The sequence below is a fragment of the Lepus europaeus genome, chromosome 11, assembly GCF_033115175.1.
Source record: "Lepus europaeus isolate LE1 chromosome 11, mLepTim1.pri, whole genome shotgun sequence".
NCBI classification, from domain to species: domain Eukaryota; kingdom Metazoa; phylum Chordata; class Mammalia; order Lagomorpha; family Leporidae; genus Lepus; species Lepus europaeus.
The window spans coordinates 26,092,595-26,107,015 of NC_084837.1; the positions used below are offsets into that span (position 1 = coordinate 26,092,595).

Consider the following 14,421-nt stretch of genomic DNA (forward strand, 5'->3'; position numbering starts at 1 on the left):
CAGTTGGAAGATCCTTCTGGGGGCCAGTGCTGTGCTGTAGAGGATTAAAGCCGTGGCCTGCAGCACCGGCATCCTATATGGGTGCTAGTTCAAGTATCAGCTCCTCCACTTCTGATCTAGCTCCCTATGAATGCTGCCTGGGAAAGCAGCGAGGGATGGCCCAATAAGTCTAAGTGCTCACCCAGAAATAAAATAAAGAATATATTGGGGGCTGCTGCACCCATGGGGAGACCCAGAAGAAGTTCCTGGCTTCTAGCTTTGGATCCACTTAGCTCCAGCTGTTACATCCATTTGGGGAGTAAACCTGCAGATGGAAGACCGCTCTATCTACCTCTCTCTGTAATTCTTTCAAATAAATAAAATAAATCTTTTTATTAAAAACAAAGACTTTTCTGTCTGCCTTCAAAATAAATTAAAAAAAAATTTAAAGATGAAATACTGTCATCTGTGGAACAGATGAACTTAAAGGACATTATGTTAGGTGAAGCACAGAAAGTTAAATATGGCATGATCTCACTCCTCTATGGATTCTTTAAAAAAAAAAAAGAAGTTGATCTTATGAAAGTTGAGAGGTTGGAAAGGAGAGGGGAGTAGAAGGAAGGGAAAATGTTATTCAACCGTTTCAATGTCACAGTTAGATGGAGCAAGTTCTGATGTGCCATTGTGCAATAGGGTGATTACATTAACCATAGCAAATTTCAAAATAGCCAAAGGGGGGATTTCTAATGTTATTCACCAAGAATACATTATTTTTGAGGTGGTGAATATACCTAATTGCTCTCAGTTGATCATCATGCAATGTGCATGTATATCAAAATGTATAATTATGTAGCAATCAAAAATCAAGTGAGGGGGCAGTATCTGCTGGAATGGTTCAGACGTGAACTGGGACACCCACACCCCATCTCTCAGTGCCTGGATTTCAGTCCTGGGACTGCTCTCAATTCTAGCTTCCTACTAATGAGGCAGAAAATGATGGCTCCAGTACTTGGGTCCTTGCCACCCATGTATCTGATGAGGTTCCTGGCACTTGTCTTTGGCCTGGTCCTGACTTAGCTGTCACAGTCACTTGAAGAGTAAACAGCAGATGGAAAATGTCTTCTGTTTCTATCTATTTCTCTGTTTCTCTCTGCCTTTCAAATACATAAAAACAATAAAAATAAAATAGAGGGTGATGTTAGCCTGGTGACTCAGACTCTCACATCCCACATTGAGAAACTAGGTTCAATCCCCAGCTCCAGTTTCTTCTTCTTCTTCTTTTTTTTTTAATTAAGATTTATTTTATGTCTGAAAGGCAGTGTTACCACGAGAGAGGCAAAGAAAGAGACAGATCTTTGATCTGCTGGTTCAATTCCTAAATGGCTGCAATGCTTGGAACTGGGATAGCGCAAAGCCAGGGGCCATCTTTTGCTGGGACCTGAATGGGAAGTACAACAATGGAAACTGAACTAGCATAAAAAACAAAACAAACATCCTAAAGAAAACATCAAATTTCATGGTTAAATGTTGAAAACAATCCCTTGAAATTATGGACCAAAAAAATGGCTCCTATTTAACATTGTACTTCAGGCCCACCAGTATATTAAAGAAAAGTAAGTGAAAAGGAATAACGGTGAAAATGGAAGACACAAAACTGTCACCATTGGCAGATTACACGACTACCTATGCAGAAAATAAGGAAATTAACAGATAATTTATGAGAATAGAAGTTGAGATGGTTTTCAGAATAAAAAAAAAATTCTAAAGTAAACTGTGTTTCAAACCACAATCAGATACTCCACTTCTGATCAAGCACCTGCTGATGGCCTGGGAAAGCAGTGGAAGATGGCACAACTGCTTGGGTCCCTGCACCTATGTGGGAGACCCGGAGGAAGCTCCTGGCTCCTGGCTTCAGATCAGCCCAGCTTCAGCTGTTGTGGCCATTTGGAAAGTGAACCAGAGGATGGAAGATGGAAGACCTCTCTCTGTCTCACCTTATGTCTATAAGTGTGCCTCTCAAATAAATAAATCTTAAACAAACAAACAAACAAACAAACAAAAAAAAACCACAAGCTAGCGGCCGTTGCTGCGGCATTATGGGTAAAGCCACCTCCTATGACATTGGCATCTCATATGGTCGCAGGGTTCAAGTTCTTGCTGTTCTACTTCTGATCCAGCTCCCTGCTAATGTGCCTGGGAAAGCAGTGGAAGGGGACCCAAGTTCTTGCAGCCATATGACATGCAGCCATGTGATAGACCTGGAAGAAACTTCTGGCTCCTGGCTCCGGTTGGCTCAGCTCCGGCCATTGTGGCCATTTAGGGAGTGAACAAGCAGATGAAAAAATCATTCTTTCTCTCTCATTCACTGTGCCTTTCAAATAAATAAATAAATCTTAAAAAAAAATAATATGGAAACAGAAAAGACCCTGAACAACCAAAGCAACCTTTTCTTTGTTTGTTTGTTTTGTTTTTTTGACAGGCAGAGTGGACAGTGAGAGAGAGAGAGAGAGACAGAGAGAAAGGTCTTCCTTTTTTCCGTTGGTTCACCCCACAATGGCCGCTGCAGCCGGTGAGCTGCGGCCAGTGCACCGCGCTGATCTGAAGCCAAGAGCCAGGTGCTTCTCCTGGTCTCCCATGGGGTGCAGGGCCCAAGGACTTGGGCCATCCTCCACTGCACTCCTGGGCCACAGCAGAGAGCTGGCCTGGAAGAGGAACAACTGGGACAGAATCCGGTGCCCCGACCGGGACTAGAACCCCGTGTGCCGGCGCTGCAGGTGGAGGATTAGCCCAAAGCAATCTTTAACAGCATCTAGAGATATCATAGCACCAGAGTTTTAAGACAAATTACACAACTATTGTATCAAACAGCACAGCAAGTAGAACAGAAAAGAAACCCCAGAATAAATCCATATACCTGCAATAAACTTTGACAGAAGGGCTAAAATCACTCCCTGGAGAAAGGACAGTCCCTTTATTAAATGGTTCTGAGGAGACTGAATCTCTATACATAGAAGTTTGAAACAAGTTCCCTTTCACCCTGATCAACTCAAGGGGTAGGTGTTTGGCACAGAGGTTAAGATGCTGCTTGAGGAGCTGGCACCCCATATCAGAGCACCTGGGGTTGAGTTCCAGCTTTTCTTCTGTCTCGGCTTCTTGCTGGGAGGCAGCAGGTCATGGCTCAAGAACCTGGGTCCCTGCCACCGACATGGGAGACCAGGATTGAGTTCCAGACTTCTAGCTTTGTCCTGGCCTGGTCCTAACTGTTGCAGTAACCTGGGGGTGAAGTAGCAGACAGAAGTGCACGCTCTCTCTCTCTCAGTCTTTCAAATAAAATATTTTTTTTAAAGCAATGATTGTGTTTTTTAAAGAACCAACTCAAAATTGATAAATACAAGACCTGAAATTAGGAAACTACTGGGAGAAAACACTTAAAGATATTGGCATAGGCAACAATTTTTTGGCTAAGACAGCAAAAAGCATACATAATAAAAGCAAAAGCAGAAAAATGGGATTTTATCAAACTAAGAGCTTTCTGCACAGCAGATGAAACCAACAGAGTGGGGGCCGGCGCTGTGGTGCGGCAGGTTAAAGCCCTGGCCTAAAGCGCCAGCATCCTATGTGGGTGCCAGTTTTAGTCCTGGATGCTCTTCTTCCAATCCAGCTCTCTGCTATGGCCTGGTAAAGCAGTGGAAGATGGCCCAAGTCTCTGGGCCCCTGCACCTGCGTGGGAAACCCAGAAGAAGCTCCTGGCTCCTGGCTTCAGATTAGCTCAGCTCCGGCCACTGCAGTCATCTGGGGAGTGAATCAGCAAATGGAAGATCTTTCTCTCTGACTCTACCTCTCTCTGTAACTCTTTCAAAATAAATAAATAAATAAATAAGAAAGAAAGAAAGGAAGGAAGGAAGGAAGAAAGAAAGAGAAACCGGCCGGTGCCGTGGCTCACTAGGCTAATCTTCCGTCTTGCGGCGCCAGCACACCGGGTTCTAGTCCCGGTCGGGGCGCCGGATCCTATCCCAGTTGCCCCTCTTCCAGGCCAGCTCTCTGCTGTGGCCCGGGAAGGCAGTGGAGGATGGCCCAAGTCCTTGGGCCCTGCACCCGCGTGGGAGACCAGGAGAAGCACCTGGCTCCTGGTTTCAGATCAGCGAGATGCACCGGCCGCAGTGGCCATTGGAGGGTGAACCAATGGCAAAAAGGAAGACCTTTCTCTTGTCTGTCTCTCTCTGTCTCTCTCTCTCACTATCTACTCTGCCTGTCAAAAAAAAAAAAAAAAAAGAAAAAGAAAGAAAGAGAAACCAACAGAGTGGGGAGACCGCCAACAGAACGGAAGAAAATATTTGTAAACTACTCATCTAATAAAGGGTTAATATCCAGAATATGAGAGAAACTCAAAAAATATAACAAAAATCCAGCTAAGAAATGGGCAAGAGGAGCAGACGTGTGGTGCAGCGGGTTAGGCTGCTGCCTGTGACACCCACGTCCCATCCACTTTGAGTCCTGGCACCTCTATTTCTGATTCAGCTTCCTACTAATGCATCCTGGGAGACAGCAGCTGATGGCTCAAGTGCTGGGACACTTGCTGCCCACATGAGTGAGCTGGATGGAATTCTGGGCTCTTGGTTTTGGCTTAACCCAACCCTGGTTACTGCAAACATTTGTGAAGTGAATCAGTGGAGGGAAAAACCAATCTCTCTCTCTCTGTTTCTCTGTCTCTGTCTCTCTTTCAGGCAGATGAAAATAAATACTGAAAAAAGAAAGAGGGGCATACGTTGTGGCATAACTAGTAAAGCCTGCAGTTCCAGCATCCCATATGGGTGCTGGTTCAAGTCCCAGCTGCTCCACTTCTGATCCAGCTCTCTGCTATGGCCTGGGAAAGCAGTGGAAGATGGCCCAAGTTCTTGGGCCCCTGCACCTGTGTGGGAGACCGGGAAGAAGCTCTTGGCTCTGGATAGGCCCAGTTCCGCCTGTTGTAGCTATTTGGGGAGTGAACCAGCAGATGGAAGATATCTCTCTCTTTCTTTCTCTCTCTGCCTCTGTGTAACTCTGCCTTTCAAATAAATAAATCTTAAAAAAGAAAGAGAGAAGGCCAACGAGGAGTATATGTTAAGTCGCTGCTTGGGACACCCACATCCCTGAGCTGGAACTGCAGCTCAGCTTCTGATTCTGGCTGCCTGCTAATTCACACCCTGGGAGGCTCCTCGTTTTGGTCTGGCTCAGCCCTGGCCACTGTGGGCACTTGGGGGAGTGAACCAGTGGATGGATGATCTCTCTGCTTTTCAATTAAACAAAGTAAATAAACTAAAAAGAATCTTTTTTAAAGAACTGTTTTAAAAAATGGGCGGGGCCTGCTACTTTATGATGCCAGCATGCTACACTGAAGCGCTGCTTCTAGTCTCAGGTCCTCCTTTCTCATTGAGCTCCCAAATGATGTACCTGCGGCGGATGGACCTCCATGGAAGTCCCAGATGGAATTACAGGCCACTGGCTTTGGCCTCACCCAACCTTAGTGTTGTGGCCATTTAAGAAGTGAACTAACAGATGGAAGATTTTTCTGTTTGTCTTCCTCTCTCTTTCTGTCACTCTGCCTTTCAAGCAAGCAAACAAAAAATAAATAATTCTTTTTAAAAAATTAGCAAAGTACCTCAGTAGATACTTTTCAAAAGAAACACAAATGGCCAACAATCACATGAAAAAATGCTCAGTGTTGCCATCATGAGAGAAATGCAAGTAAAAACAGCAATAAGATATCTTCTCACTTCCAGTTAAGGCTATAAACAAAAAGACAGAAAATAAATGCTGGCAAAGCCCTGGAGTAAGGGAACCCTAATACACTGCTGGTGGGAAGTAAATTAGTAAAGCCATTTTGGAAAACAGTTTTGAGTTTCCTCAAAAAACTAAAAATAGAGCAACCATGTGACCTAGTTGTCCTACTTTTGGAAATATATCCGAAAGAAATGAAGGCGGCAAAGCAAAGAGACTTCTGCACTCTCGTGTTTCCTGAAGCACTATGCACAGTAGTGAGCTATGGAGTCAACCCAGACCTCCGTCAGCGTGTGAATGGGTAAAGAATAACACAACAGAATATTACTCAGCCATGAAAAAGAACAAACACAATATCTGCAACAAAATGGATGCAACAGGAAATCATTGTGCCAAATGAAATAAGCCAGACCCTGGAAGACAAATATTGTGACAAATATGGTGATGTTAAAAAAACAAAATTTATACAGTTAAAAATATGAATGTTTTATTATTTTGTATATAGATATTTATCCTCTTCACTTTTAAATAATATTATGCCCCTCTTTCCTCAATTTTTGATGCTTGTTTTCTTTTTCTTTTTTATTTTTTTTTTATTTTTGACAGGCAGAGTAGACAGTGAGAGAGAGAGAGACAGAGAGAAAGGTCTTCCTTTGCCGTTGGTTCACCCTCCAATGGCCGCCACGGCTGGCGCGCTGTGGCCGGCGCACCGCGTTGATCCAATGGCAGGAGCCAGGTGCTTCTCCTGATCTCCCATGGGGTACAGGGCCCAAGCACTTGGGCCATCCTCCACTGCACTCCCGGGCCACAGCAGAGAACTGGCCTGGAAGAGGGGCAACCGGGACAGAATCCGGTGCCCCAACTGGGACTAGAACCCCGTGTGCCGGCGCTGCAAGGCAGAAGATTAGCCTGTTGAGCTGTGGCGCTGGCCAATGCTTGTTTTGAATTCTGCTTATGAACTACTAATATATATACCTCTGCTTCCTTTATGAAAAATAAAGTTTTCCTGGTTAAAAAAATAGTAAAAATTAAAATATAAAAAAGCAAACAAACCTAAGAAAAAGCTAGTAAACACATGATCCATTTAAAAACAACTACCAAACTTCATTGAATTACCTCAAAAAGTGCTAAATAAAAGGACAGAAATACTGTATAACTGGTTAGGAGACTGAATTTCACAGCATGTCAATCACTCCCAAATGATCTAAAGATTGAATATGGTAACAAATAAAACTCAAATTAGGTATTTTACAGAATTTGGTAATCCGATGGCAATTTTATACTAAAGGTACAGTGCTATGGCAAGCAATTTGGTCTTTTTTTGAAAAGGTAAATGTAGAATAAGCATGTGACCTAGCAATTCTACCAGCAGGCACTCGAAGACTGAAAACAGGGACTCAGATTCTCGAATGCCGATGTCCACAGTGGCATTACAACAGACAGAAGGTGGGAACAACTGAAATGTTCGTGAACAACTGAACAGACTGAACAAATATACATGGTACATATCTAAGATGTATTACTACTCAGTCATAACAAAGTGTGAAGTTCTGATACATACACAACCTGGGTAAATCTTGAAAAATTACGCTCAGTGAAATAATTAGACACAATGGGACAAATACTGAACAATTCTACTCACAACACACCTAGAACATGGCAAATTCAGAAGATGCAAATAAATCAACAGAAGGCAGAGGCCCAGGGGAGGAGGAATGCAAAGTATTACATGATGGTTATGGAATTTCTACTGGGAGTAATGAAAAATTCTGGAAATGATAATGGTTATGGTTGCACAACATTGTGAATGTAAAGACTGCCACTTACATACATAAATCTGATTAAAATGGCAAGTTTCAGGTTTTATATATCTTGCAATACAAATATTTATACACACACATGTACACAAAAGAATGAATGGCCCAAATAACCAAAGTGTTCCTGAAGAACAAGAACAAGAACAAGATGGAGTGGGGCAGGGGCTTTTACTTCCTAACATTTCTTTTCATTCCCATGGTGTGGCTGTGTCACGAGAACAAAAAGAGAGACCACCTGAACAGAAAAAGAACTTAGAAGGGATCACGCACCCTCAAACACTCAAAGTCTGGCGGAATGCAGGTGAAGCGACCATGCACCCTCAAAAACTCGATGTGTGATGGAACGCAGGTGAGTAAGGAAAGTGGATAAATGATAAGAGGACAAGTGGTTATCCATTTGGAGAACAGAATGAAACTGAACACCTATCTTAGGCCAACCAACTAGATAACAAAAACCTCAGATTTAAAAGATGTAGATATGGACGGTAAAACTGACAAAAGTTTAGAAGAAAATATTGGAGACCTTGTAACCTTGACACAGGGAAGATTTCTTAAGCAATGCAGAAAGCACAAAACAGTAAGGAAAAGATTGAAGGTATATTAAAATTAGTGACTTCGGTTCAGCCAAAGAATGATCAAGGAAGTACAAAGACAAGTTACAAACTGAAAAAAGACACATTCAACTTATACAACTGTATATTTAAAGAATCCATACAAATTAGTAAAAGAAAAAAAAAGACAAGCTAATATAGAAAAATGAGCAAAAGATACAATCATTTTCACAAAGACAAAATACAAATAGCCCATAAAATTATGAAAAGGCATTCAACTTTATCAGTAATCAGGAAAATCAAAAGCCACAATGAAATATCATGTCACTGTCACTGGCAAAAACATTTAAGGCCAGATGGTACCAAACCTTGACAAGGATATGGAGCAAGGAAGTGGCTGGTGGTCTTACTAATTGATGCAAATATTTTGACAATAGTCCAACATCTCCAAGTAAATTTGGAGACCCAAATAACAAGAAACCCAGCATTCTGTACCTTGGTGTATGCCCTAGAGAAAGACTTTCCCTTGCGCACAGTTCAATAGGAGGCATGCTGTTAGGGATGCTCAATGCACCACTGATTGTAAGAATTTGCCAATGGTGGAATGGATAAATTAATCTCAGCAAATTCACAGAATGCTATACCAGATACACACCAAGTGAATGAAGGCAGGGATGATTTTCAGTCTTTAACAATTGGGCAGCACACAGGCACTGACCAATCAGAATGAACCCCAGGCAACAACTGCAACAGCCTGACATACAGATGTACATCAGATGATTTGATAAGCAATGGATGGAGAGAAAAACTAAAGTAATAAAAGAATTACATTGTGAAAAACATGCTATGACCCCAAAACCAAGTAACACATTGTTTAGCAATACACATTTGGTAAACTTCTAACGAAAAGAGTGCTTAACAGAGAAGGGGAGAACTGGTGGGAGGGGGAGTGAATTGCAAGCAGGAAACTTCTGAGTATTGGTTGTAGTCTTTTTTTTTTTTTTGACAGGCAGAGTTAGACAGTGAGAGAGAGACAGAGAGAAAGGTCTTCCTTCCGTTGGTTCACCCCCCAAATGGCCGCTAGACATTTACCTTTAAATGATATTTATTCTACATGCTCTTTTACACATTTCCAATTTTAAAATTAAGTGAATAAACTGTTAAGAAATGACTAAGCAGCTCAAAGAATCACTAGGGAGGCTGGAGGGCCAGAGGCTGAATTATGGTCCCTGTGCCACAGAACAGTCAGCAGTCACCGGCGAGCACCTGAGCACCACGCTCAGCTTGCAGCACTGCCTTCCACACCAAAATTCTATCGTAGAGTACGAATCCTGTACAGGTCTCTATTTTTAAACATCTTCATTCCTAAATCCAAATCTAGTGCAGATTTCTCTCAACAAGAGTCCAAGTCGTTTGTCAAACCCTAGCTGCAAGTGAGGCTGGAAACCTGGTCTTCCCCATTCAAGTTCTTTTTATTGGGTATTTACGCCGAATTATAACCAATTCTAGACACTAGGATACAAGAGAACAAACTACCTATAGAATTTACCTTCCATGGGAGTGGTAGGAGGCAGTGTGACAACTAAAATAAATAGCCAGACAAGACTCAATCATGAGGGAACACCACAAACAGAAAAAGGAGGTTCCAATTCTGACATGAACAAGAATGATGTCTCCCGTAGGACAAACCTGGCCTATGTTACCATTTATGAATATATAAAGGCAAACAATTAGCTTAAAGAAGATACACACTGGTAAACCTCTGTTATCCAATTTTTTACTCCCATTACCACTGTTTTAGTAATTCATTTCCCTATGCTGTCCCCCCAATTTTTTTTTTTTTTTTGACAGGCAGAGTTAGACAGTGCAGTGAGAGAGAGAGAGAGAGAGAGAGAGAGAGAGAGAGAGAGAGAGAAAGGTCTTCCTTCTGTTGGTCCACTCCCCAAATGGCTGCTACGGCCGGTGCACTGCGCTGATCCGAAGCCAGGAGCCAGGTGCTTCTCCTGGTCTCCCATGCGGGTACAGGGACCAAGCACTTGGGCCATCCTCCACAGCCTTCCCGGACCACAGCAGAGAGCTGACTGGAAGAGGAGCAACCAGGACAGAACTGGCGCCCCAACTGGGACTAGAACCCAGAGTAGTGGCGCCGCAGGCAGAGGCTTAGCCTAGTGAGCCGCAGAGCCGGCCCCCAAAATTTTTTAAATTTTGCAAATTAGACACAAAAAAATCTCACTCTCAGGTGCATTTTTTTGATTCACATCACATTTTTCTTTTGTAAACTGTTGTGCTGATCTATGTCTCATTTTCTGTGGAGAAAATGATTTATTTTTTATAGGATCTTGGCCTATCAGATATGCTACAAATATTTTCCCACTGTCTTCTCATTTTGTGTTGTTTAAAAACCAGTTTTGAATCTTTTCAAAGTTCATCTTGCAACCTTTTCCTTTATAGTTTTTTTCCCCAACCCAGATTTTCTTTTTCTAGTTCAAGATTTTCTAAGTCATGTGTTCTCTTCCAGTATTGTATGGCTTATTTCTTCTATACCTTAAAGCTTCAGTCCTTAGATCCCAGGGTCATCTTCCTTCAGCGATCCTAGGATCATTCATTTCATAAATGAGTATCTCTCCAAGTTTAAAATTCTACCCCTGACGTACAAAATATACTTATAAGCTTGGATGTTCATGTAATTTCTTGCTGATTCTATCATGCTCTCTCTACTTGCATCATGACCAGTAATTTAGTTATTATGGAATCATGATGTTTTAGCATCTGGTACATATGCTGCTCCTTTCAAACATTTTCTCAATTGATCCTTAAGTCCATCCATATTCATTACAGAAATACATAGTATTTATTACAGAAAATGCATAGTACTTTCCATAAGGAAAAATTCAGAGCAAAATGTAGTATTTTGGAAATAATTGTATTATGGAAATAAAACCGTTCAAATACTTAAGGCTGTGAGAGAAAAGCAGACCATCTATGCACTTGCTAAGCTGCTGAGCAGGCCCTTCAAAATCTGGGAAAACTTGCCTAACTTTCATGCTTCCTAGTGGCAGAATTGCCATGAATTTCAGTAATGTTAAAAGGATGCATAGCAAGATCCAGAATATTTTGGTACCAACCAGAATCTGCCACTTGCCTTTTGGCAGTTCTCTCTAGAAGTGGGGCTATTTTCAGATACAATGGACTTCAGAATGTGTCTGTCAACAGAGCAGTAGGTCATTTAGACATGAACATTTCAGGATTAACGCACACGCCGTGTTAATAAAGAGGAAAATCATGACTGGAAGAAGCCAATCTTTATTCTTTACTACGGCCAATGGAATACCTCCAGGTTGCAGGGCCCCTGGTTGTCTTTGGTTCTGGAGGGTCCTACTTTTCCACAGGATGTGCCTTGTCTTCATTTTTACCTCCCACACTCCCTTTCCTTCCACTAGGCCTCAGGCACTAACTCCTGATGATCCCTGGCATTTAAACAGCAGAAGACTCAGGACCTAAATCTTGTGCTTCCCGGGGCTGGCCTTACAGCACATCCTCTGATTAGATCAGGGCACGATAGGGTGTTTCAGATCAGTAGCTGTCACCTAAAGAACTGGAATCTTATCAGTTACACAACTGTCAAGATTAAAATGACTTGTAAAATATTCAGGTATTTCATTTATGGTCCCCAAATAAATATGCACTGATATGAGACATTTATGGGCTCAAATCCAATCTACACAGACACAGATGGGGGACATTATAGATTACTGTTTTCTCCCACTTAATTATTACAGTATTAGGAATGATATGGGAAGTGTGACACCTCTGTATCTTGAAGTGGCAGAGCTCAAAAATAGTCAACATATTTCTTATGCCCACCATCATCATTCTATCTAGATTATTTTTTCACCAAGAGCAAACAGTGAAAATATTTGATCCAGCTCTCTGCTATGGCCCGGGAAAGCAGTGGAAGATGGCCCAAGTCCTTGGGCCCCTGCACCCACGTGGGAGACCCGGAAGAAGCTCCTGGCTCCTGGCTTGGGATTGGTGCAGCTCTGGCCATTGCGGCCATCAGGGGAGTGAACCAGTGAATGGAAAACCTCTCTCTTTGTCTCTACCTCTCTCTGTAACTCTTTCAAATAAATAAAAATAAATCTTTAAAAAAAAAGAAATCAGGCCGGCGCTGTGGCTTAACAGGCTAATCCTCCGCCTTGCGGCGCCGGCACACCGGGTTCTAGTCCCGGTCCTGGTCGGGGCGCCGGATTCTATCCCGGTTGCCCCTCTTCCAGGCCAGCTCTCTGTTATGGCCCAGAAAGGCAGTGGAGGATGGCCCAAGTCCTTGGGCCCTGCACCCGTATGGGAGACCAGGAGAAGCACCTGGCTCCTGGCTTCGGATCAGTGTGATGCACCAGCCGCAGTAGCCATTGGAGGGTGAACCAACGGCAAAAAGGAAGACCTTTCTCTCTGTCTCTCTCTCACTGTCCACTCTGCCTGTCAAAAAAAAAAAAAAAGAAAGAAAAAGAAATCAAATGACCATGAAAATGACTCTGATTTATCGTCCTCATTTATAAAATGGTGATATCACCTACCTCCCAGTGTGATAGGATTACTCAAACTAAGGGATATGAGCACCTAGCATAAGCCAGGTATAGTAAGCACTGTGAGATTAGCGCTAATTTTCCCATCCTGATACTGCACTAAATTAAGAACAAACACACAAAACCAACCAGGATCTGAGGCTTCTTCAACACACACAGTATGTACTTTATTTCAACGAGGGGCAGTTGCGGTACAGCTCCGTCACAACGGTATCGGAACACAAGTCACAAGTAATAGTTCCAGTGGCTACTTTCTAAAATCTGCCAACTCGGGAGGTTGGCATACAATACTGACTTGTTTTCCAGCCGTACGATGCTTCTATGACCTACGATGCTTCCAACAAAAACACAAATGTTCAAACCTCCACCGTAATGTTAAGCCATCACACCCTATAGTGGCGCTGATACGAGTCTACTTCGAGGCTCAAGGAAACACACAAAAAAATTCGTTAACGATCCACTAGCAAAGAAACGCCACTAAAAATAGCTTAGAAATACTTAAACGCTTCGGTGATTTCGGTATTTTATTTCGGATCCCGCACAAGATCATTACAGCACTGTGTCCTCAGCTCCGCTTACGTCTGCACCGGGAGATTTTAAAGACGAGAATTAATCGCGCGTAACCGACTGTCGGGCCAGGGGGGGTTACTGGACAGCTGGGGGTGGGGTGGGCGCAGGGTGGCAGGAGCCCCCGGAACCCCGGCTTTGAGGGCTCCGACAGCGGAAGCCACGGCGGGGCGGCCCCGAGCGGCAGGGCCAGCGGCGGAGCGGCCGGCGGGGCGCGGGGGGACCCCGGCCCGAGACGCGGCCCCGCCTCGGAGCGGCTGCGGGCGGGCGCTCGGCGTCCACTCAGGCCGCGGCGCGAGTCCGCCCCGTCCCGCCTCTTCCCCTTACCACGTAGCCCCCCCACACGTAGAGGAAGTTTCCGTCCACCACGGCGCAGTGGCCGCTGCGCTCCTCGGCCACGCAGAACAGCCGCGAGTCCGCCATCCGCGCCGTCGCTCGCTCGCTCGCAGCCCCTGCCCGCGGCGCGGCCTCTCCTCGCGTCCCGGCCCCTACACGCACAAACGGAACGCGCCGAGGGTCCAGATTGGTGGGAAGGCGGAGCCAGTGCGTCTGCGCCGTGCCGCGGCCGCTCGCCGGGGCAGCGGAGCCGGGCGCCCGGGGTTGTGGGGGTGGTGGGGGGGGGGGCGCCGGGGCTTGAACCCCTGCCACCTGCTTGGGAGTTGGGGGTGGAGTCTGTTAGCCTAGTGAGGGGCTCCTGTCTCCTTCCCAGGGACCAGGATGGCAAGCTACGCCCCTTTTCCTCGCATTCCTTGGAAACGGATCGGCCAAGAAGTCCCTGTGTTCCTACTTTTGCAGTGTCTCAAACTTGTCCTGTTCTCTCCACGCCCGTGGCTGGTGCCCCCACTGAAGACCCCAGTCCCTCCAGCCGGTAGTGATTGTGTTGTGTTCTACAGCAGGGCGACTGGAGTTCACAAAAACCGTATGCTTCAAATCAGCGAGGAGAGGGTTATAATGTTCTCACCACGCGGAGCTGATAGATGTGTGAGCTGATGCCCACTCCTCTAACTCGATCGTTCACAACACACTTGTGGCCCATGGGGTTATATTTCCTGTGTCCTCTGATCCGTTATGCGCGTCCTTAAAGCAGACCTACTGGGTTTTGTGTTCAGGGATAGGTCCACAGCACGAAGCACAGGTGCCTGCCAGGTATTCAGTACTTAGTGAAAG

The 14,421-nt window shown here is 44.5% G+C and overlaps 1 protein-coding gene across 7 annotated transcripts in view; it reads right to left on the bottom strand.

The window, feature by feature from the left end:
* Positions 1-13,732, bottom strand: part of KLHDC1 (kelch domain containing 1) — a 64,291-nt gene extending 50,559 nt beyond the window's left edge. For all 7 annotated transcript variants that reach the window (XM_062205178.1, XM_062205177.1, XM_062205176.1 and 4 more), the window contains exon 1: positions 13,582-13,732. In XM_062205178.1, the coding sequence (XP_062061162.1) occupies positions 13,582-13,677 (96 nt within the window). In that variant the 5' untranslated portion in view covers positions 13,678-13,732. The remainder of the gene's footprint in view (positions 1-13,581) is intronic.
* Between the last annotated feature and the right edge of the window lie 689 nt (positions 13,733-14,421).